Source organism: Triticum aestivum, chromosome 1B, assembly GCF_018294505.1.
Source record: "Triticum aestivum cultivar Chinese Spring chromosome 1B, IWGSC CS RefSeq v2.1, whole genome shotgun sequence".
Lineage (NCBI taxonomy): Eukaryota > Viridiplantae > Streptophyta > Magnoliopsida > Poales > Poaceae > Triticum > Triticum aestivum.
The window spans coordinates 413887931-413914041 of NC_057795.1; the positions used below are offsets into that span (position 1 = coordinate 413887931).

Here is a 26111-nt window from a genome sequence, read left to right on the forward strand (position 1 = left end):
ACAGGCTCCTCGCTGGAGGAGGACCAAGTAATAATAATCCCGCGTCCTGGCCTTTTTTGCAATAAACCCCTCCTGCCGAAGACTAGTGATAGGTGGTCCCGCGCAACATTCCTGTTTTTTTATTCCCCTTACTAGATCAAAGAGGGCATATGTGGGGTTTGAAGATGCCTAGACCTTGCCACCTTATTCTAATAGCCCGCACAATGCCTTTGCCTAGAACACAGGAGCCCCCCTGAGTTCAAGATCTCATATTAATTTTCAACTGTTTGGAAAGAATTGGGGAGGAGTAGGAAGAAATGGAATTCCACCGCAGGTCTTATGCAATCGATCGGATTATATAGATATCCCTTCAACACAACATAGGTCATCAAAAAGATACTAGACGACTCACCAAAGCACGAAAGCAAGTTAGAAAATGGATTCCTATTTGAAGAGTGTAACCGCATGGATAAGCTCACATTAACACGTCAATTTTGGATCCAATTCAGGATTTTTCTTGGGAAGTTTCGGGAAGAAATTGGAACGGAATATGATCCCTTCCCCTGCGGATCATGGCCTTGCCACTAGGTCCCTCATGGTCAACAAGGGATTCGGTATAGGAGCTCACGTTCATTTAAGCTTCGCATTCCCGCCGGGGCCACATACAACCGCTCGTGGTTATACTACTCCCTCCGTCCGTAAATACTTGTCATTGAAATGAATGTATCTAGATGTATTTTAGTTTTAGATACATCCATTTTGATGACAAATAATTCCGGACGGAGGGAGTATAATCATAGTACGAGCAGTTCTTTGGAATTGTCAATATATAGAATAATAATGGGTCATCCTCTTATTTTATGTGCTTTTCCATCTTCTTATTTTATGTGCCTCTAAAAGTATAACTAGATCCAAACCAAAGAGCTTTTCCATCTTCTTATTTTATGTTTTCATCTAGGATTTTTTTTAGTTGATCGCTTTAGATTAATTCATGGGTCATCCTCTAGTTTTTAGGGAAATTCATTTAAAATATATAGAATAATAATGTACTACTGAAATAAAAGGGATTCTAGATTAGTTCAGTACAGGTTGTTATTTGATTGATATGTAAGATGAAAAGGAGTCCTTTTTTTGCAATTTCCATTCCGTTCTTCATTTAGTGTTCAGACAAAAAATGCATCCATCCCACACTAAGTCAATAATTACTAGAACAGGACATAATATGCTTTACTCAAACGATGACATCTCTCAGATGTTTTAACGTTAACCACCACTTGACTACCCAAATAGCACACAACAGACGTTCGAACATTTACCACCACTTGACTATTCAAGTAGCACAGCAAAACAAGAATTGCAAAAGACATAAGAGAATTCTGATGCATCGTTTCACTGACTGTCAATTAAAATCCAGATCCTCTCTCTGCTCCAGAAAGACGTCTCCATGATGCACATATTCGAAACACCACAAGCAGTGCAGCTGAGCTTTGTGATGTAGTGAGTTTTGAATAATATAAATAGCATAGCGAAACACATAAGGCAGCTTAGTGGGGCGTCAGAAGTCAAGACCCAACTGCAAAACAACTTTTGGTCAAGACCAGTGCTGCATCATGCTCAATGAAACAGGTGCCAATATCCACATGGTCAATTCTCTCTGGTTTTCTTTTACCCCTGCATGCTCTTTCAGTCTTAACCTGGACAGTAGTAATGTGTACATCATGGCTGTGAGAAAGGCTGCCTGGAAGATTGGCCGAATAACAATATTCACCTGACATAGTAGAAAACACAAAGTCATTGAAGGTGGTATCTTTCGAAAGCTGACAACTAAATAATAGAGAGCGACAGAGACAATCACCTTGCACCACACAAAATATAATCGCGTCAGAGATTTTGTCTTTGTCGACACAATCAAAGCACATCCTTTCAGCCTCCCAAGCCCTACACTCTGACAACTGCCACGAGAACGGTAGAAAGATGGGGGGGTCCCTGAGGCCCTTACGATTACCTTGCTTATCAACAAGCTCATAAGCGAGAATTCCCCCACTTGTACATGTGTAGATAAAACCATCAACAAACACAGATCTCCCATTTAAGAGTTGAGATCCAGGCAAAGCACGGTGCAGAACGCTCCATCTTTCAGAATGCAGATCAAACAAAAGAAACGAACTTGTGGCAGCATCCGAGACTATGAAGGAATCATCACCAAGTACTGCATATCCAGAAAATTGAACCTTCCTGTTCAGGACAAGAGGCCGATCTCTCCACCTGGAATATCTGGTCGGGTTAACCTCCCTGTACAGCACAAGAGATTCATCTGTGCGGTGCCTGCAACTCACCCATTTGGATTTATCATGATAGAAAACACGAAGAGTGTCCATCAGAGCAACAATCTTGTCATCAACTTCAAAAACCATAGAGAAAGGATCAGAGGTAGGCTTTGTACACTGAACCAACTTGGATTCCTTCACCCAACTGGAAAGTATATCATCGTGTGTGTTTGAGACAGCATATATCTTCGAGCTGCAACTGCTAAAAACAAGGTGCCATGGGGGAGGTTGTTCCAAAACAAAATAATCACCACCGCCATCATCAGATATAGTCAGAGCAAATTTTTGAGTGAGAAGTTGGTCATGAGATCCCAATCTTCCATTCTCTTTCTTTGTAATTCCCAACCTTCCATTCTCGATTTTAGCCACATACACAATTAACTGAGATGCAGCTTCGCAAATAATATACAGCTCTTTGTTGATCTGGACAGCAGGGTCCTCAGGAGGCTCCTCAAACTTGTAACATCGCTGAAGCTTTTCAGATAGAAAATTGCTGCAAAATATGCCATGCATGAAATAGACTGCACAAGCTTAAGAGTGACAGTAGTATATTTAAAGTATGTAAGATTGGTCAAAAAGAGAGATTTCGGGATATTGAAACCTGCAACAATCAAGCATTTTGGACTCTTCTATGACGGCAGAGCTGGTTTTGGAGTCTTCTATGACCTCAAAGCTGGTTGGATTATCCAGGTTCCCCTGCATTGAAGGTTGTATGGTCTTCTTGTCCACATACTCCCTAGTTGACATGTGAGAATAAAGGTTGGAAGTAAGTCATATTGTCTTAAATAACTAACTGACTAACACAAACAAACCAAGTGACAAGAAAATACAAAACTTACTGTAGAAAGCAGAATTCATGAGTGGGCAGTCGAACTGGGAACGCATGCAAGCGGCGGCAGGTGGAATGCAAGATATCAATGCCTTTCTGTTTAGCGCGTGTTGATCTAACTCGGAAGGTGCTGATGATGACATGTAGATAGCCACATGGGCAGCAGAGATCCACACTGATCCAGACGGAGCACATGACACGGCCACCTAGGTGCGCAAGGAAACCATAACCTTCTTCGTAGAAAGGACAGACAGAATCAATCCTGGCAGGTGGCTCCAGCTTCAGCTTTCTTCGCTTATCCTCCTGATCTTGATAATAGCGCAGCTTGTAGGCAAAGATGTGATTGTCACGGACGAAGTAAACAGCGCCATGATCTTCTTCTTCTTCTTTCTTTTTCTTTTCTTCTTCTTCTTCTTCTTCTTCTTCTTCTTCATCTTGTCCTTTTCCTTTCACTTCCATGATGTTCTTCTTCTTCTTCTTCTTCTTCTTCTTCTTCTTCTTCCTTTCCATTTCCTTCCCTTCTTGTTTAGTAACATCTCCTTCTTTTCCTTTTCCTTTTACTTCCATGATGATCTTCTTCTTCTTCCTTTCCTTTTCCTTCCCTTCTTGTTTAGTAACATCTCCTTCTATGTATACACCATGGCCTAGGATGGGAACGTAGGCGGTCCGTGTGTTCTCTGAGGTGGTGACCACGGTCCAGGTGCAATCGGAGCAATTGAAGGTTAAGAAGACGCCCTGAGCTGGTCGCAGCGACACCAAGATGGTGTCGTCGGGGAGAACGGCGCATCCCTGCAAGAAGTCGCCATTCCACAGTTTGGTCATTTGGCTCTTGTAGTGGAAGGGGAAGGTGTCCCCGGCCTGCTCCCACCGGTCAGCGTCCTTGCGGAAGCGTTGCATCCCGAGGACGCACTTGCCTACATACTCCAAGTAGACGTATGGAGCCCAGAGATGGCCGGCAGCCGAGATGGGGCGGCAATGCATGGAAGAATCCAGCGGTAGGCGAGGCAGCTGCGACATGGTGACAGTACCCCTGTTCTTTCGCTTGTCTCTTGGCTTGCTGTAGGTGAGCCGCAGCTGCTGGGCTCGTGGGGTCGCCGAGTACTTGCCTGGATCCAAGTGCTCAGAAAAGAGGCAGAGCGAGCGGCCGTCGGGGGTAAGAGCAGCAGTGGCGCTGGCGATGCCGCTACAGCCCTTGGTGGTTTCGACGGTGCACAGGTTGACGAGGGCATCGTCGCTCCGGCCGAGAATTCGACCGGATCGCGCGACGCGAAATCGGTACAGGCCTAGGACACTGTCTTCGGAGATCATAGGGACGGATGCGGAGAGTAAGCCGACGAGCAGCGACCACTCGGGGCTGTCATCCGCGCCAGCCGGGATACAGACGTAATCCCTGCCGGGGGCGACGCGCGGGATCCGGGGAGAGCAGAGACGACGCCAGCAGCAGAAACATCTGTACAGAGTGCAGCCGCTGGCCTCCCCATTCTGCTTCTTCATCATGTCGGCCGCGGCCGTCGCCGTCGCGGCCGTCGCCGTCGCCGCCGCCGCCGCCGCCGCCGCCTTCAACGGAACGACAGTGGGATAGGGGATTCGTTTCGATTTGGGGAACAACCAGTTTCTAGGTATAAAGACAGTCGGTTGGATTGCTGAACGCTGCGACTTCTAGGGTATATAAAAACGCTAATGGGCCGTTCGGGCCTACTTTTGGTCTCTACGGTTCCACAAGGCCCGGGAGGACTACTATAGAATCTGAGCTTGCTATGTACAAAAACAAAAGACTCCTCAAAAAAATTGTAAAAACAAAAGACCCCTAAAAAATGTAAAAACAAGAAAAAAACATCCAAGTTCTGCCCGTGAAGTACCTTGCATTTTGATCAAAAGGTTGGTAAGTAAATTAAAGTGAAATTGGTTCAGAAGGTAACTAAATTAAATTGATTGATTATCATACATGGAAGGTTGAAGGAAGGGCGGTGGGAAGAAAGGTGAAATGAGAACCTTGTGTTCTTTTTAAGTAGTAGAGAAGATAAATTAAACTGAAATTGGTTCAGAAGATAAGTAAATTAAGTTGATTGATTATCATACATGGAAGGTTGGACGAAGGGCGGTGCGAAGAAAGGTGAAATGGAAACCTTGTGTTCTTTTTAAGTAGTAGAGAAAAAAACTTGATTGGAGATTAATGATGCATATTTACGTGGAGGGGTCTATGACCACTTAATGTACATTTCACGGAAAAATCCCTACGAACGGCTACATAGGAAATAAAACATTTACAGTATACACCTCGAGTATTCGTTAAATATGACCATTTTCAGATATGCAAAATGTTGATGCCCATCTCCTCTTAATTTGATATAAAACCATCGCAAATATTTACTATATGAAATGCATACACGTTTAGCTGTCTTTTTTTCCTCTCGCACATCACTAATTTTTTCAAGAGTTTAAGGACGTTTTTTTTAGCAACAAGAGTTTAAGGAAGTGTTTGGTTGCTCACATAAACCTTAACCAGGTCCGCGTGGGAAGAAAATGGCCCGTTTGGTTGCATGTGTTTACTGTTCGGACTACATAGCACGAAACTTAAAGCACCTTGGGGCCGGGCCAGCTATGAACCGCTGAATTGGCAGTTTTTCCATAGTCAGGCCCACGAGAAGCACGTTGGCGGTAGCGACTACACGCGAAGGGTCACGCTCGAGACGTCGCGTTGTTTCCCTAAGCGCATGCAACAATTACCCTCACCTCCCCTCACCGCTCTCTCTCTCCACTCTTCCGCTCTCACAACAGTGATAGCGATCAACGGATTAGAGAACAGCAAGCTGACCACTAGACTACATCACCGGCATCACTAACATCACCCGCAACACTTCAGCAATGGCGGTAAGCCCTATTTCCACCTCCTCTCTTACGATTTTGTATTGGATCTGCGTTTAGATTCCGTCCGCGTATTTGATTTGCGTTCTAGGGGAATGGTGAATCAGGGTAAATAGCCACAAGATTGATTAACAGTTATTCATGAGTACTAAGTAGCGAAGAATTTTAGGGTTTTGATCGAGATTTGAGTACAAGGGGGATGGGGTTCGGGGTTAATCTTACAGAGTAGCGGTAAATCCTAGCTGGCGGTGTCCTTGACTAGGGGGTACCTACCTAGTTGGCCCGCAGTTCATGGGCCGAGCCTATGGCTCACCGATTTCATAAGGAAGGACTCTGGTGGCCTGAACACTAGCGTGGTGAAGATGGATTCTGCCGAAGACTTGGCATGTACCCCCAAGGACTGCTTCAGCTATGGGCTTATGTTTCCTCAGCTAGCGACCGACCATGTGTAACCCTAGATATCCCTGGTGCCTACACAAACCGTGGGGTTTAGTCCATAGGGAGAGATTCATTCCTTACAGTACACCTTAGGGTTAGAACATATGATCTCGTGGTAGATCAAGCCTGTACTCGATACATCATCATCAATACAACCAAAGTAGGACGTAGGGTTTTACCTCTTTGAGGGGGCCCGAACCTGGATAAATACTGTCCCCTTCATCTCGTATTATCCATTAATCTGAGATCCACAGCCCGGAGCCCCCTGCCCGAGGTTTGCCGGTTTTAGTACTGAAATTGGTGCTTCCATTGAGAGCGTCGTTGCGCGATTAAAAAGAAGAGATCGATGGAAGTACCGGTTAACGATCAAAACCTTAACAGCGTAATCTACATGCCCAAATCACCCATTAGCGGATAGCACCTCCTCCATCGAGAGTTGAGACACGATAAGCTAGAATCAACTCCAGAGCCCTGCACTCTCCCTCCTACTTCAGTCGAAGACCTTTGCACGAAAGGGGATCAAGTACCGAAGTGTCTGGTATCAGAAGATTGAAAGGACAGCCTGTCGGGAGAAACCGAGGACTCGGATCTCAAAATTAATTCAGTTGGCTCGTCGTCATCCCACCCCTCCAGGGATGAATTCGTCGGAGCCTCGAGCCCGTGAGCGGCGGGGATCTGATTTTTTATCCCACCCACCCCCACTTGGAATATTGCCAGATTAATTCAGTCACCTTTGATGTGTGCGATCTAGTCTACATAAAATAGTAGTATGACGAAACAGTGCGACAATTCTGGACCAGGTTCATGTTCGTCAAGAACAAGATACCAGATCGTCATGATTTAGATATCTTGGCCACCTTTCAACTTATCTGCAAGGACGAAGGCGTCTTAAACAACCTCACCCGATGTCATGTTCAGACCTTCTCCGAGTTGTTGGACTTGGTATCAAATTTTTGTGACGTGGAGAACGCTTGGCTGTCCCAAAGCGAGCAACCAAACTCGACCTGCGCCGACAGAATAAAACATGATAGGCACAAGCAACAAAGGGAGAATCCTCGCTGCCCTACGCTAGTCGAACCATCACGAAAAAGAAAGAAACCTATCACAAGAACCAAAACAACCCTCGATGACCTACTAGGCAAGCCATGCCCGATCTGCTCTGTCCTATTAAACACCAACCCAATGTTGGGGAACGTAGCATGCAATTTCAAAAAAATTCCTACGATCACGCAAGATCTACCTAGGAGATGCATAGCAACGAGAGGGGGAGAGTGTGTCCATGTACCCTCGTAGACCGAAAGCGGAAGCGTTAGGTTAACGCGGTTGATGTAGTCGAATGTCTTCATGATCCAACCGATCTAGCACCGAACGTACGGCACCTCTGAGTTCAACACACGTTCAGCTCAATGACGTCCCTCAAACTCTTGATATAGTAGAGGGTCGAGTGAGAGTTTTGTCAGCACGACGACGTGATGACAGTGTTGATGATGTGATCCGCGCAGGGCTTCGCCTAAGCACTACGATGCTATGACCGGAGGTGTAAACTGTGGATGGGGGCACCGCACACGGCCAAGAGAACAATTGATGTGCCTTTAGGGTGCCCCCTGCCCACATATATAAAGGAGGGGGGAAGAGGCCGGCGGCCAGGAGGGGCGGGCCATGGGGGGAGTCCTACTTGGACTCCTAGTCCAAGTAGGGTCCCCCCTCTTTTCCTTTCTCCACCGGAGGGAATAGGAAGGAGAGGGAGAGGGAAAGGGAAGGGGGGCGCCGCCCCCTCCTCCTTGTCCTATTCGAATTCCCTAGGAGGGAGGCACGCGACCACCCCCCGCGGGCTTCCCTCTCTCTCCCTTAGGCCCATGTTGGCCCAATACTTCACCGGGGGTTTCCGGTAACCCCTAGGTACTCCGAAAAAAATATCCGAATCACTCGGAACCATTCCGATGTCCGAATATAACCTTCCAATATATGAATCTTTACCTCTCGACCATTTCGAGACTTCTCGTCATGTCCGTAACTCATCCGGGACTCCGAATAAACTTCGATCACCAAAACACATAGCTCATAATACAAATCGTCATCGAATGTTAAGCATGCGAACCCTAAGAACTATGTAGACATGATCGAGACACATCTCCGATCAATAACCAATAGCGAAACCTGGATGCTCATATTGGTTCCTACATATTCTGTGAAGATCTTTATCGGTCAAACCACACAATAACATACGTTGTTCCCTTTGTCATCGGTATGTTACTTGCCCGAGATTCGATCGTCTGTATCATCATGCCTAGTTCAATCTCGTTACCAGCAAGTCTCTTTACTCGTTCCATAATGCATCATCCCGTAACTAAGTTATTAGTCACATTGCTTGCTAGGCTTATAGTGATGAGCATTACCGAGAGGGCCCAGAGATGCTTCTCTGATACACGGAGTGACAAATCCTAATCTTGATCTATGTCAACCCAACAAACACCTTCTGAGACACCTGTAGAGCATCTTTATAATCATCCAGTTACATTGTGATGTTTGATAGCACACAAGGTGTTCCTCTGGTATTCGGGATTTGCATAATCTCATAGTAAGAGGAACATGTATAAGTCATGAATAAAGCAATAACAAAAAACTTAACGATCATTATGCTAAGCTAATGGATGGGTCTTGTCCATTACATCATTCTCTAACGATGTGATCCCGTTCATCAAATGACAACACATGTCTATGGTCAGGAAACATAACCATCTTTGATTAACGAGCTAGTCAGGTAGAGGCATGCTAGGGACACTTTGTTTTTGTCTATGTATTCACACATGTACTAAGTTTCCGGTTAAGAAAATTCTAGCATGAATAATAAACATTTATCATGATATAAGGAAATATAAATAACACCTTTATTATTGCCTCTAGGGCATATTTCCTTCACCCAAATCACAGCCTTTGAGATAGCTTGGTGGTACAACAGGTGGCTAAGAAAGGCGAAGCCCTCCTCAAGAAGACGCCAAGTCATAACTGTCGGGGATATACCCCGCGGTATGACCCGGCTGGATGTATAATCCAGCCGGACTTGGCGACTCACTAATGACCCGCCCTGACTGGACGACACACTAAGTGACCCGCCCGATCCTGGCGACTTATGGGTGACCTGGCAAGCGGATCAGAGGAGCAATAAGACCCGAGGGCCCAGGAGGCTCAAGGCCCAGAAGGCCGGCTTACGTTATGGTAGGCCGGATTAAGAGGAAAGGCGTGAGGAATATCTCCCTTACAAAGAATTAACACCCGAACTTGTATCCGGCTTGTAGTAGAAGATAGGCTAGTCCTAATCATATTTGGACTCCACATGTAACCCGCCCCTCTAACTTATATAAGGAGGGGCAGGGCTCCCCAAAGAGGGAGAGGAAAATAATCTCTAGGGCTAGCCAAAAAGAGCCGGCTTACCGGCGACTCTCTCATGAGCATAATGAGATCTTGCCACAAACAGCATGCAGGGTTATTACCAGATGATGTTTCCCGGGGCCTGAAGCTGTCTAAATCTTCGTCTTGCGTGTTGTGTCTCTCGATTCCGATCAACCCCTTCAAGCTACCGCATAGTTGAGTTGGCCTCGCGACTAAGTCCTGACATTAAGGACATCTGCCGTGACAATTCCACGACAGTTGGCGCCCACCGTGGGGCTTGCGCACGATGGTGTTGAGTTCATGGAGGGATTTCTCTTAGGGATCGAGAAGTTCGCCAATTTTTTCCGATGAAGAGGAGCTGGTGTGAAAGGATTACATCAGAAGCTAGGATTTCGTCGTAAGCGCCGCCGCACACGTTTGTGGCGATCCATCCAAGGACGAATCGATATCTGTTACGGCCGAGACCGTCGTTTTCTGCTACTCTGAGCGCGTCAAATCTTGAGGAGGCACGAGACCCCCCCTTGGGCCCATGCGCCTAGGGTTGGGGGGGGGAAACCCTAGTGGGGGCGCCCCCCTTGCTTGGGGGGCAAGCCCCCTCCCTTGGCCACCGCCCCCCTCTAGATCTCATCTAGAGGGGGCCGACCCCCTTCCCCCTTCCCCTATAAATAAAGGGGCGAGGGGAGGGCTGCACAAGACATCCAAGGCGCAGCCCCTCCCCTCCCCAACACCTCTCCTCCTCCGTTAAGTGCTTGGCGAAGCCCTGTCAGAGTACTGCCTCTCCACCATCACCACGCCGTCGTGCTGCTGCTGGAGCCTTCTTCCTCAACCTCTCCTTCCCCTTGCTGGATCAAGAAGGAGGAGACGTCATCCGCTCCGTACGTGTGTTGAACGCGGAGGTGCTGTCCGTTCGGCACTTGGTCATCGGTGATTTGGATCAGGGCGAGTACGACTCCATCATCCTCGTTCCCTTGAACGCTTCCGCACGCGATCTACAAGTGGTATGTAGATGCATCTCTCTCCTATCACTCGTTTCTTAGATGAACTCATAGATGGATCTTGGTGAAACCGTAGGAAAATTTTTAATTTTCTGCAACGTTCCCCAATAGTGGCATCATGAGCTAGGTCTATGCGTAGTTCTCTATTGCACGAGTAGAACACAATTTTGTTGTGGGCGTAGATCTTGTCAACTTGCTTGCTGCTACTAGTCTTATTTTGCTTCAGCGGTATTGTGGGATGAAGCGGCCCGGACCGACCTTACACATACGCTTACGTGAGACAGGTTCCACCGACTAACATGCACTAGTTGCATAAGGTGGCTAGCGGGTGTCTGTCTCTCCCACTTTAGTTGGAGCGGATTCGACGAAAAGGGTCCTTATGAAGGGTAAATAGAAGTTGACAAAATCACGTTGTGGTTATTCGTAGGTAAGAAAATGTTCTTGCTAGAACCCAATTGCAGCCACGTAAAAGATGCAACAACAATTAGAGGACGTCTAACTTGTTTTTGCAACAATTGTCATGTGATGTGATATGGCCAGAAGTTGTGATGAATGATGAATGATATATTGTGATGTATGGGATCATGTTCTTGTAATAGGAATCACGACTTGCATGTCGATGAGTATGACAACCGGCAGGAGCCATAGGAGTTGTCTTTATTTTTTGTATGACCTGCGTGTCATTGAAGAACGCCATGTAAATTACTTTACTTTATTGCTAAACGTGTTAGCCATAGAAGTAGAAGTAGTCGTTGGCGTGACAACTTCATGAAGACACGATGATGGAGATCATGGTGTCATGCAAGTGACGAAGATGATCATGGAGCCCCGAAGATGGAGATCAAAGGAGCTATATGATATTGGCCATATCATGTCACTATTATATAATTGCATGTGATGTTTATTATGTTTACGCATCTTGTTTACTTAGAACGACGGTAGTAAATAAGATGATCCCTTATAATAATTTCAAGAAAGTGTCCCCCCTAACTGTGCGCCGTTGCCAAAGTTCGTCGTTTCGAAGCACCACGTGATGATCGGGTGTGATATATCCTTACGTTCACATACAACGGGTGTAAGACAGTTTTACACATGCATAAACACTTAGGGTTAACTTGAAGAGCCTAGCATGTACAGACATGGCCTCGGAACACAAGAGACCGAAAGGTCGAACATGAGTCGTATGGAAGGTACGATCAACATGGAGATGTTCACCGATGATGACTAGTCCGTCTCACGTGATGATCGGACACGGCCTAGTCGACTCGGATCGTGTAACACTTAGATGACTAGAGGGATGTCTAATCTGAGTGGGAGTTCATTAAATAATTTGATTAGATGAACTTAATTATCATGAAGTTAGTCTAAAATCTTTGCAAAATATGTCTTGTAGATCAAATGGCCAACGCTCATGTCAACATGAACTTCAACGCGTTCCTAGAGAAAACCAAGCTGAAAGATGATGGTAGCAACTATACGGACTGGGTCCGAAACCTGAGGATCATCCTCATAGCTGCCAAGAAAGCATATGTCCTAGAAGGACCGCTAGGTGAAGCACCCATCCCAGAGAACCAAGACCTTATGAACGCTTGGCAGTCACGTGCTGATGATTACTCCCTCGTTCAGTATGGCATGCTTTACAGCTTAGAACCGGGGCTCCATTAGCGTTTTGAGCAACACGGAGCATATGTGATGTTCGAGGAGCTGAAAATGGTTTTCCAAGCTCATGCCCGGGTCGAGAGATATGAGGTCTCCGACAAGTTCTATAGTCGTAAGATGGAGGAAAATAGTTCTGTCAGTGAGCACATACTCAAAATGTCTGGGTTGCACAAACGCCTGTCCCAGCTGGACATTAACCTCCCGGACGAGGCGGTCATTGATAGAATCCTTCAGTCGCTCCCACCAAGCTACAAGAGCTTTGTGATGAACTACAATATGCAGGGGATGGTAAAGACCATTCCTAAAGTATTTTCAATGTTGAAGTCAGCAGAGGTTGAAATCAAGAAAGAACATCAAGTGTTGATGGTCAATAAGACCACTAAGTTCAAGAAGGGCAAGGGTAAGAAGAACTTCAAGAAGGACGGCAAAGATGTTGCCGCGCCCGGTAAGCCAGTTGCCGGAAAGAAGTCAAAGAATGGACCCAAGCCTGAGACTGAGTGCTTTTATTGCAAAGGGAAGGGTCACTGGAAGCGGAACTGCCCCAAATACTTAGCGGACAAGAAGGCCGGCAACACTAAAGGTATATGTGATATACATGTAATTGATGTGTACCTTACCAGTACTCGTAGTAACTCCTGGGTATTTGATACTGGTGCCGTTGCTCATATTTGTAACTCACAGCAGGAGCTGCGGAATAAACGGAGACTGGCGAAGGATGAGGTGATGATGCGCGTCGGGAATGGTTCCAAGGTCGATGTGATCGCCGTCGGCACGCTACCTCTACATTTACCCATGGGATTAGTTATGAACCTCAATAATTGTTATTTAGTGCCAAGTTTGAGCATGAACATTGTATCTGGATCTCGTTTAATACGAGATGGCTACTCATTTAAATCTGAGAATAATGGTTGTTCTATTTATATGAGAGATATGTTTTATGGTCATGCCCCGATGGTCAATGGTTTATTCTTAATGAATCTCGAACGTAATGTTACACACATTCATAGTGTGAATACCAAAAGATATAAAGTTGATAACGATAGTCCCACATACTTGTGGCACTGCCGCCTTGGTCACATTGGTGTCAAGCGCATGAAGAAGCTCCATGCTGATGGACTATTAGAGACTCTCGATTATGAATCATTTGACACATGCGAACCATGCCTTATGGGCAAAATGACCAAGACTCCGTTGTCCGGAACTATGGAGCGAGCAACCAACTTATTGGAAATCATACATACTGATGTGTGTGGTCCAATGAGTGTTGAGGCTCGCGGAGGGTATCGTTATGTTCTCACTCTCACTGATGACTTAAGTAGATATGGGTATGTCTACTTGATGAAACACAAGTCTGAGACCTTTGAAAAGTTCAAGGAATTTTAGAATGAAGTAGAGATCCAACGTGACCGAAAGATAAAATTCTTACGATCGGATCGTGGAGGAGAATATTTGAGTCACGAATTTGGTACGCACTTAAGGAAATGTGGAATCGTTTCACAACTCACGCCGCCTGGAACACCTCAGCGTAACGGTGTGTCCGAATGTCGTAATCGCACTCTATTGGATATGGTGCGATCTATGATGTCTCTTACCGATTTACTGCTATCATTTTGGGGATACGCTCTAGAGACAACTACATTCACTTTAAATAGGGCACCATCTAAATCCTTGAGACGACACCGTATGAATTATGGTTTGGGAAGAAACCAAAGCTGTCGTTTCTAAAAGTTTGGGGATGCGATGCTTATGTCAAGAAACTTCAACCTGAAAAGCTCAAACCCAAGTCGTAAAAATGCGTCTTCATAGGATACCCTAAGGAAACCATTGGGTATACCTTCTACCTTAGATCCGAAGGCAAGATCTTTGTTGCCAAGAACGGATCCTTTCTGGAAAAAGAGTTTCTCTCGAAAGGAATAAGTGGGAGAAAAGTAGAACTCGATGAAGTACTACCTCTTGAACCGGAAAGTAGTGCAGCTAAGGTAAATGTTCCTCTGGTGCCTACACCGACTGGAGAGGAAATTAATGATGATGATCAAGGTACTTCGGATCAAGTTGCTACTGAACTTCGTAGGTCCACAAGGACACGTTCCACACCAGAGTGGTATGGCAACCCTGTCCTGGAAATCATGTTGTTAGACAACGGTGAACCTTCGAACTATGAAGAAGCGATGGCGGGCCCAGATTCCAACAAATGGCTAGAAGCCATGCAATCCGAGATAGAATCCATGTATGAAAACAAAGTATGGACTTTGACTGACTTGCCCGATGATCGGCGAGCGATAGAAAACAAATGGATCTTTAAGAAGAAGACGGACGCGGATGGTAATGTCACCATCTATAAAGCTCGACTTGTCGCTAAGGGTTATCGACAAGTTCAAGGGATTGACTACGATGAGACTTTCTCTCCCGTAGTGAAGCTTAAGTCCGTCCGAATCATGTTAGCAATTGCCGCATACTATGATTATGAGATATGGCAGATGGACGTCAAAACGGCATTCCTTAACGGCTATCTTAAGGAAGAGCTGTATATGATGCAGCCGGAAGGTTTTGTCGATCCTAAGAATGCTAACAAAGTATGCAAGCTCCAGCGATCCATTTATGGGCTGGTGCAAGCATCTCGGAGTTGGAACATTCACTTTGATGAGATGATCAAAGCGTTTGGGTTTATGCAGACTTATGGAGAAGTCTGCGTTTACAAGAAAGTGAGTGGGAGCTCTATAGAATTTCTCATATTATGTGTGGATGACATACTTTTGATGGGAAATGATATAGAATTCTTGGACAACATTAAGGCCTACTTGAATAAGTGTTTTTCAATGAAGGACCTTGGAGAAGCTGCTTACATATTAGGCATCAAAATCTATAGGGATAGATCGAGATGCCTCATAGGTCTTTCACAAAGCACATACCTTGATAAGATTTTGAAGAAGTTCAAAATGGATCAGTCCAAGAAAGGGTTCTTGCCTGTATTGCAAGGTGTGAGATTGAGCTCGGCTCAATGCCCGACCACGGCAAAAGATAAAGAAGAGATGAGTGTCATCCCCTATGCCTCAGCCATAGGATCTATTATGTATGCCATGCTGTGTACCAGACCTGATGTAAACCTTGCCGTAAGTTTGGTAGGAAGGTACCAAAGTAATCCCGGCAAGGAACATTGGACAGCGGTCAAGAATATCCTAAAGTACCTGAAAAGGACAAAGGACATGTTTCTCGTTTATGGAGGTGACGAAGAGCTCGTCGTAAAGGGTTATGTCGACGCTAGCTTCGACACAGATCTGGATGACTCTAAGTCACAAACCGGATACGTGTATATGTTGAATGGTGGGGCAGTAAGCTGGTGTAGCTGCAAGCAGAGCGTCGTGGCGGGATCTACATGTGAAGCGGAATACATGGCAGCCTCGGAGGCAACGCATGAAGCAATTTGGGCGAAGGAGTTCATCACCGACCTAGGAGTAATACCCAATGCGTCGGGGCCGATCAAACTCTTCTGTGACAACACTGGAGCTATTGCCCTTGCCAAGGAGCCCAGGTTTCACAAGAAGACCAGGCACATCAAGCGTCGTTTCAACTCCATCCCTGAAAATGTTCAAGATGGAGACATAGATATTTCCAAAGTACATACGGATCTGAATGTCGCAGATCCGTTGACTAAACCTTTTCCGCGAGCAAAACATGATCAACACCAGAACTCTATGGGTGTTCGATTCATCACAATGTAACTAGGTTATTGACTCTAGTGCAAGTGGGAGACTGTTGGAAATATGCCCTAGAGGCAATAATAAAAGGATTATTATTATATTTCTTTGTTCATGATAATTGTCTTTTATTCATGCTATGATTGTATTATCCGGAAATCGTAATACACGTGTGAATACATAGACCACAATACGTCCCTAGTAAGCCTCTAGTTGACTAGCTGCTGGTCAAAAGATAGTCATGGTTTCCTGACTATGGACATTAGATGTCGTTGACAATGGGATCACATCATTAGGAGAATGATGTGATGGACAAGACCCAATCCTAAGCATAGCACAAGATCGTGTAGTTCGTTTTGCTACGAGCATTTTCCAATGTCAAGTATCTTTTCCTTAGACCATGAGATCTTGTAACTCCCGGATATCGTAGGAGTGCTTTGGGTGTACCAAATGTCACAACGTAACTGGGTGACTATAAAGGTGCACTACAGGTATCTCCGAAAGTGTCTATTGGGTTGACACGGATCGAGACTGGGATTTGTCACTCCGTATGACGGAGAGGTATCTCTGGGCCCACTCGGTAATGCATCATCATAATGAGCTCAAAGTGACCAAGTGTTTGGTCACGGGATCATGCATTACGGTACGAGTAAAGTGACTTGCCGGTAACGAGACTGAACGAGGTATTGGGATACCGACGATCGAGTCTCGGGCAAGTAACGTACCGTTTGACAAAGGGAATTGTATACGGTGTTGATTGAATCCTCGACATCATGGTTCATCCGATGAGATCATCGAGGAGCATGTGGGAGCCAACATGGGTATCCAGATCCCGCTGTTGGTTATTGACCGGAGAGCCGTCTCGGTCATGTCTGCATGTCTCCCGAACCCGTAGGGTCTACACACTTAAGGTTCGGTGACGCTAGGGTTATCAGGAAGACTTGTATGTGATTACCGAATGTTGTTCGGAGTCCCGTATGAGATCCCGGACGTTACAAGGAGTTCCGGAATGGTCCGGAGGTGAAGATTTATATATGGGAAGTTGTCATACGGTCACCGGAGAGTTTCAGGGGCATATCGGTATTGTACCGGGGCCACCGGAGGGGTTCCGGGGGTCCACCGGGAGGGGCCACCCCTCTCGGAGGGCCTCATGGACCGTAGGGGGCAGGGAACCAGCCCCTGGAGGGCTGGGCGCCCCTCTTGGGCCCATGCGCCTAGGGTTGGGGGGAAACCCTAGTGGGGGCGCCCCCCTTGCTTGGGGGGCAAGCCCCCTCCCTTGGCCGCCCCCCCCTCTAGATCTCATCTAGAGGGGGCCGGCCCCCTTCCCCCTTCCCCTATAAATAGAGGGGTGAGGGGAGAGCTGCACAAGACATCCAAGGCGCAGCCCCTCCCCTCCCCAACACCTCTCCTCCTCCGTTAAGTGCTTGGCGAAGCCCTGTCGGAGTACTGCCTCTCCACCATCACCACGCCGTCGTGCTGCTGCTGGAGCCTTCTTCCTCAACCTCTCCTTCCCCTTGCTGGATCAAGAAGGAGGAGACATCATCCGCTCCGTACGTGTGTTTAACTCGGAGGTGATGTCCGTTCGGCACTTGGTCATCGATGATTTGGATCACGGCGAGTACGACTCCATCATCCCTGTTCCCTTGAACGCTTCCGCACGCGATCTACAAGTGGTATGTAGATGCATATCTCTCCCATCACTCGTTGCTTAGATGAACTCATAGATGGATCTTGGTGAAACCGTAGGAAAATTTTTAATTTTCTGCAACGTTCCCCAACAATTATCAGCCGCCGTTTGCACTAGATGGCTCAATGGGCAGGCGCACAAGTCGCCGTCGCTATAGTTTGGTTAAATTTCAAACAACCAGTTGGAAAGAACCATTGGCCGAGTTGCTGATACGGCTCATGCGGGATCATTTATAAACCCGCCGCAGTCACCTCAACTTTCTGTGGATTCACATCGTGCTATCAACGCCAATGATATACACCTTCTGCTATGGTCAAATATGAAGAATCTCAAGCCAACACCTCGAGTCATCTTGAGAGTCGGGGGCTACAATTCTCAAGAGACATCTCTCTCACAAATTTTTGAAGCTCTCAAATCCGGTTCAAAATCCGGATCAAGGTAATTTTGTCCCTCACAAATTTTTGAAGCTTTCAAATCCGGTTTAAAGTTCCGGTTCAAAAAGAATTAATCTCTCGCAAGTTCGAGTTCTAAGAAAAATTAAAGGTTGCCAAAAAGAACTTGCTGCCATGATGCGCGGTTCAAACATAGGTATCCTGCCTTACGGCTTGTTTTATTATGGTCACTTGGGGGCTTCCTGCTCATCGGGCATAGCTATCAGTACCCTCTTGATCGGCGTAATGCCAAAACTTATATGGTCACTTGGGGGCTTCCTGTTCAAACATAGGTCGTATTCGAACCAAAGAGAACATAGCTGTCGATACCCTTTTGATTAGCAAACTGCTGAACCTACTTGAGGGCTTCTTGATGGTATCCGAATCATAGCTCAACCCCTTTTGGGAATCGACGTGGATCGTATTCGAATCAGCGTCGCTAAACAACTCTTAAGGTCATTTGGGGGCTTCCTATTCAAACATAGGTCGTATTCGAACCAAAGAGAACATAGCTGTCGATACCCACTTTGATCGGCAACGCCAAAGCCACTGGGGGCTATATGACCGTATTCGAATCTTAGCTTAACCCCTTTGGAACGGTTTACTGATCGTATTCGAATCAGAAGCCTCAAAATTTTGTCTGTTTCTTGTACAGTTTTTTGCAAACGCAGTTATTTGACTTGTCTTGAGACTTTTTTTATCATATCTGAAAGCATCTAGGGAGTGGCTTTGATTCCACCGGCTTAACCTTGATCAATAGAGTTGTCAGCACATAACAAACATCATATGTGCCGGCTTTTACAGAATTGGGTTCTCACCCTCATTGTCCGCGTCACATAAACCGGCGGTATCATTCAAAGGATCATAGGGATCTTGTGATCTACTTGTGTGCAGGATAAGACTACATTTGGGTGGTTACCCGCCCTGGCTTTTGACATTAAGTCGCCAGGGCATATGTTGTTTAAGCTTTGTGCAGGATTTACAGAGATATCACTTACATAAATGATCAAGTTCAAGCCCATCATCAAAGATTGAAATTGGTGTCTCAAAAGGGTTATTAATTCTTGATTTTCTCAAAGGCTATAAGCCACCGGGTTACAAAAATTCCGGCTTACAATGAATGCGCATGAAGTCATCATCGGCCAAGAGCCGCCAGGTACTTAAACTCTGGATTTACTTGTCAACCGATGAGGTATTCAAATCTTTAATAGCCAAAACTGACTGGATTTTCATGATGATATTGAATGATTGAGCTTTTCATATCAGATTATATTATTCAAATCTTAAATAGCCAACATGGCTGGATTTCTATTGTGATTATCAATAACCAGTGTTATGATTGAGGTTTTCAAAGTCGCTTTAGCGCAACGGCTATTATTTTTATCGATGGGCATGATTTATTTTACAATGGAGGAAATAGTCCCGAGTCGCTGCAGGCTTACGACCCGGCACTTGGGGGCTACATTGGTCAAATCGAGATTACATCGAATATACAAGTCCCATGTCATTGCCAGCATGCACCATGGCACTTGGGGGCTAATGCAAAGTCATTTTTTTGCTCAACTTATTGAAGACCCGACTCATCACATTCTAAATGAGCCGGCCCTTGGGGGCTACCAATTGATCCTGTCAAAAATTCAAGGTACACATTGGGGGCTACACATTGTAGTTCAAATTTACAAAGTCCTAGCTCAGTATTATCTTACTAAGCCGACCCTTGGGGGCTACACATTGCTGTTCAAATTTACATGGTTATATTTACAAAAGTCCCTACTCATTATTGCTTAAATGACCCAGCCCTTGGGGGTTATACTGGTTGAAGTTTTTATGGGCATCAGGCAATTACAAGTCCCAGGTTGCTGCAAGCATGACAACCTGACACTTGGGGGCTACAGGTAATATGGATATAAGGGAGAAAAATCTTTAAATTCTCAGTTTTGAGCAAACCAGATTGACCCGGTATCTGCAACAATTATGACCCGGCGTCGGTATCAATTATCACTCGGCATCATCTGTTTATAACCTGGTGATTTTGGTAATGATAAATTGGCAAGATATACATATTTAAGCCGGCTGAAAATCAGATAAGTATTTCAAAGACCAATATTTTTTAAAGCCGGAGCTTTGGAGGCCGACTCAAGTGGATTATTCTTCACAATATTTCTCTGTGAGAAACCAACATCAGTAAATTGAATATAAAGTTGTTCTGTTGACCCGGACTTTCCAGAAGGAGGAGATGACAAGGACTTCAGGATGATCAAGTGCCGGCTTACAAGAATATTTAACCTGGAGTACAACCTGTCAGTTTTTTCTTGTGTTTATGTTGCAGATCAGTTTAACATGGATAAATCCAAATTAAACTTGGGGGCTAATGTCGGGGATATACCCCGCGGTATGACCCGGCTGGATGTATAACCCAGCCGGACATGGCGACTCACTAATGACCCGCCCTGACTGGACGACACACTAAGTGACCCACCCGATCCTGGCGACTTATGGGTGACCTGGCAAGCGGATCAGAGGAGCGACAAGACCCGAGGGCCCAGGAGGCTTAAGGCCCAGAAGGCCGACTTACGTTATGGTAGGCCGGATTAAGAGGAAAGGCGTGAGGAATATCTCCCTTACAAAGAATTAAGACCCGGACTTGTATCTGGCTTGTAGTAGAAGATAGGCTAGTCCTAATCCTATTTGGACTCCACATGTAACCCGCCCCTCTAACTTATATAAGGAGGGGCAGGGCTCCCCAAAGAGGGAGAAGAAAATAATCTCTAGGCCTAGACAAAAAGAGCCGGCTTACCAGCGACTCTCTCATGAGCATAATGTGATCTAGCCACAAACAACATGTAGGGTTATTACCGGATGATGTTTCCTGGGGCCTGAAGCTGTCTAAATCTTCGTCTTGCATGTTGTGTCTCTCGATTCCGATCAACCCCTTCAAGCTACCGCATAGATGCGTTGGCCTTGCAACTAAGTCCTGACACTAAGGACATCTGCCGTGACAATTCCACGACAATAACCGTCTGATAGTGTCTTCGGATGAACACAAGGTCCTAATGATCTATCAAACTTATATGTCAAAAGGCCTAAGGAAGAGAACCCTTCGGGGCTAGGCCAAGTCTACCAGGTCATGACCGCAGATTCACTACAAAAAAACACTTCTGTGATGATACGTGTTTGTCATAGTAGGTCACGATTTCTGTCATGCATGTACATCCATGACGATTTTATGACATAATCAAGATAGTCATACCTGTGCTGTTGTAGAAGTGTTCCATGACAATACTCGAATTATCATCACAGAAGTGTCTATTTCTATGACGATAAATGGCGCATCATGGAAGTGCTTTCATCAAGGGTAACCGACACATGGCATCCATTATAATGGACCGCCGTTAAGCTATCGGGTTCGGTTTTGGATCTGATAACCCGTTAACAACCACGACCGCGATTTTCCACATGTAAATTTCTCATTGGCTGAAGGAACCACGTGTTAGCTCCGCGTTGGGACAGATGTCAACCTTCCAATGGACAGGAGGCGCCTATGATACGTCGACACATGGCACAGCCGAACAGTGGCCCATTTAGGTTAAAAAGGTCAGCCATTTGACTTGGTCAAAAGTTAACGAGTCGGCCCATGGAAAGCTTGTTAATGACATATTCACGTATAGCCCATTTACGACCCATTAACTCACGACCCTTTACTGCCTTTTCGAATTCGGGCCAATAGCGCCATGTGGGCTGTTCAATATGATTCCAGCCCATTGTCACTTTCGGCCCATGTACCCGGGGGCCGTAGATTTCACTAGTGGCTTCTCTCGAGAAAAATATCATTTGGTGGGTAAACAAATTACTGTTGGGCAATTGATAGAACTTCAAATAATTATGATGATATCCAGTCAATGATCATTATATAGGCATCACATCCAAGATTAGTAGACCGACTCCTGCCTGCATCTACTACTATTACTCCACACATCGACCGCTATCCAGCATGCATCTAGTGTATTAAGTGAAAGAACATGCGGTGCCCCCATGTTTGGTTTTGTTAATTGATGACAGTCTCTATGGACTAATGGTTGCCTTGAGTTATATTTGAAGGTTTTGTCCATAGGCTTTTCTTGAAGTCCATGTGTTGGTTTCAAGGAGTTTATGAGTTGACTAAGGTGCTATTAAGGAATTATCCAAAGATTGGTCATGTGAGTGTTGAGCTTATTGCAAGCATGTCTTGAAGAAGAAGATTGTGTGATCATTCATGTTTACCTTCAAGACATCATCCAAATGAAGAGAGTTGGAAAGATTCAAGGTTGATCAAGACTAAGTCAAGAGTGAATCAAGTTGATCAACTCACAAAGCGTGGAAGATTTACCGAGAGGGATCAAGTGTTCCCATTGTCCGTTGCACTTTGCGTACTAACCCATGTACTATGTGAGAGTTCTATGTGGGGTTAGGTATGTGTCCATGGGCTTGCGTCAAGAGGAAGATATCATACAACCCATGGAAATGATGACATCAAGTGGTGATCGTCATCGAGATTGTCGTGTGCAAGTTCAAGTGGAGCATCACGAAGAGATCAAGTGCTTGAATCTAGCCATCCATTATGGTGTCAATGGACTTGTGAAGATGTGCCGAAGATTGGCTCACCCATAGTGGACTATGGGGGAGCAATCATCTAGTCTTCATCGAGCCAGCGCAATCAAGAAAGGTGGTACAACTTGAGGGAGTCAAGATCGTCATCATCTAGCTCAAGTGGACCATGTGCAAGGCAAATGTTTGCCCTTGATAGGTTTTCTATTTTACCGGTCTCGTGGTGGTAGTTGGGAGACCGGGTTATAGGATCGTTTGCCGTACTATCAAGGGGGGCTCTCAAGTTGGTAGCTTGATCGTATCGTTAGTAGAGAGCTCAAACCATTTCATCCTTGCATCATGTTTCTTGATTCTTGTTTGGTTCTCTTTGTGAGTCTTAGAGCATATGGTCATCTTGATGACAAGCTTGAGTTCATCGAAAACGGAGTTCGCATGCGTCTTCTATGATGTTTTCGATGTTGGAGGTTTTACCGGTCTTATCCGAGTAAGGGTTCTCACCATTTTCTTATGGGCCTTTTCTCATTGACTTCTTATTGATATTTCTATCAATATTGTGTTAGCCCATGTCGTTAGCTTTCCAACAAACTTGGTTTCGTTGAATTTGGAGTCCGTTTGCAAAAGTTGTGGCTGTTTTGGTAAAGGCTGCAGCGGTACTACCGCGACTAGAGCGGATGTAAATTTTTACTACCGCTCCAGAGCGGTACTACCGCGGCTCCTGAGCGGTAGTACCACTCCAGAGCTGTACTACCGTGGCTCCTGAGCGGTAGTACCGCTGCGTACCAAAAATCTCGTGTTTTGCTCAGCGGAGGTAGGCACGGAAGTATTTTTTTAGTACCGCTCCTTGGAGCGGTAGTACCGCTCTGTGCGGGCTGTGAGCATAACGGTTGGGTTTTTCCCCACCTATAAAAGGGGGTCTTCTTCCCCATTGAACCTTATCCTTTGAGCTCGTGTTCTTCCCCCATTGTTGACCTTCTTCGAGCTTGCTAACTCTCAATCCCTCCATGGATTCTTGCTAGTTTTTGAGGGAAAAGAGAGAGGAGATCTAGTTCCACATTTCCACCAATCACTTTCTCCTCTATGTGAGGGGAACCCATTGGACCTAGATCTTGGAGTTCTTGGTGTTCTCCTTCTTGTTCTTCCTCTCATTTTCCTTCCTAGCATTAGTTGCTTCGGTGGGATTTGAGAGAGAAGGACTTGGGCACTCCGTGTGCCCTTGCCATTGCATTTGGTGCATCGGTTTGAGTTCTCCACGTGATACGTGGAAGTTACAAGTTGAGAAGCTTATTACTCTTGGGTGCTTGGTACCCTTGAGCTTGTTACGCTTGGGTGTTTGGACACCCTAGAGCTTGTTCCTCTTGGGTGCCTTGGCGCCCTAGACGGTTGGTGTTGTTTGGAGCTCAATCATTGTGGTGTAAAGTTCCGGGCAAGCGTAGGGGTCTCCAATTAGGTTGTGGAGATCGCCCCGAGCAATTTGTCGGGTACCGGTGATCACCCCCAAGGGTTGCCAAAGTGTACGGGTTTGGTGACCGCCCCCAAGGGTCGCCATTTGTACGGGTTCGGTGACCGCTCTCAAGGGTCCCTTAGTGGAATCACGACATCTTGCATTGTGCGAGGGCGTGAGGAGATTACGGTGGCCCTAGTGGCTTCTTGGGGAGCATTGTGCTTCCGCACAGCTCCAAACGGAGATTAGCATCCGCAAGGGTTGAACTTCGGGATACATCATCGTCTCCGCGTGCCTCGGTTATCTCTTACCCGAGCCCTTTACTTATGCACTTTACTTTGTGATAGCCATATTGTTCTTTGTCATATATCTTGCTATCACATAGTTGCTTATCTTGCTTAACATAAGTTGTTGGTGCACATAGGTGAGCCTAGTTGTTTTAGGTTTTGTGCTTGACAAATTAACCGCTAGGTTTATTACGCATTTGTTCAAGCCTAAACCGTAATTATTTTAAAGCGCCTATTCACCCCCCCCTCTAGGCGACATCCTCGATCTTTCATTAAGTTCATGGAAAAATGGAGTAATGCAATAAGAACGATGACATGATGTAGACAAGATCTATTCATGTAGGAATTAGACCCCATCTTGTTATCCTTAATGGCAACAATACATACATGTCGGTTCACCTTCCGTCACTGGGATCAAGCACCATAAGATCGAACCCATCACAAAGCACCTCTTCCCATGGAGAGAAAAATCAATCTAATTGGCCTGACTAAACCAAAGATTCAAAGAAGAAATACGAGGCTATAAGTAATCATGCATATAAGAGATCAAAAGACTCAAATAACTTTCATGGATAAAAGCATAGATCTGATCATAAACTCAAAGTTCATCGGATCCCAACAAACACACCGCCAAAAAGAGTTACATCAAATAGATTTCCAAGAGACCATTGTATTGAGAATCAAAAGAGAGCGAGAGGAAGCCATCTAGCTACTAACTACGGACCCATAGGTTGCTACCTCTTGAGCACTGCGTTGGATTTCCCCGAAGAGGAGAGGATGATGCAGCAAAGTAGCGTAAGTATTTCCCTCAGTCTTTGAGAACCAAGGTTTCAATCCAGTAGGAGACCACGCACAAGTCCCTCGTACCTACACAAAATGATAGCAACTCGCAACCAACGCTTAGGGGTTGTCAATCCCTTCACGGTCACTTATGAGAGTGAGATCTGATAGAGATAATATTTTTGGTATTTTTGATAGATAGATGCAAAGTAAAAAGTAAAGGCAAAGTAAAAACAAAGCAAGTAAATAAAATGATAGAGATTGATATGATGAGAATAGACCCGGGAGCCATAGGTTTCACTAGTGGCTTCTCTCAAGAGCATAAGTATTCTACGGTGGGTGAACAAATTACTATTGAGCAATTGACAGAATTGAGCATAGTTATGATTATATCTAGGCAATGATCATGTATATAGGCATCACGTCCAAAACAAGTAGATCGAAACGATTCTGCATCTACTACTATTACTCCACTCATCGACCGCTATCCAGCATGCATCTAGAGTATTAAGTTAAAAGCAGAGTAACGCCGTAAGCAAGATGACATGATGTAGAGGGATAAATTCATGCAATATGATAAAACCCCATATTGTTATCCTCGATGGCAACAATACAATACGTGCCTTGCAACTCTTTCTATCACTGAGTAAGGACACCGCAAGATTGAACCCAAAGCTAAGCACTTCTCCCATTGCTGGAACTACCAATCTAGTTGGCCAAACCA

General features: G+C 45.5%; 1 protein-coding gene across 1 annotated transcript; it reads right to left on the minus strand.

Annotated features, from left to right (window-relative positions):
- Window positions 1-1181: 1181 nt before the first annotated feature.
- LOC123127999 (uncharacterized) lies at window positions 1182-4763 on the minus strand. The gene is made up of 4 exons (XM_044547889.1): window positions 3146-4763; window positions 2908-3042; window positions 1835-2799; window positions 1182-1747 (listed from the first exon to the last, which is right to left on the minus strand). Exons 1-4 carry the CDS (start codon window positions 4630-4632, stop codon window positions 1542-1544), a joined length of 2793 nt encoding a protein of 930 aa, XP_044403824.1. The 5' UTR covers window positions 4633-4763; the 3' UTR covers window positions 1182-1541.
- Between the last annotated feature and the right edge of the window lie 21348 nt (window positions 4764-26111).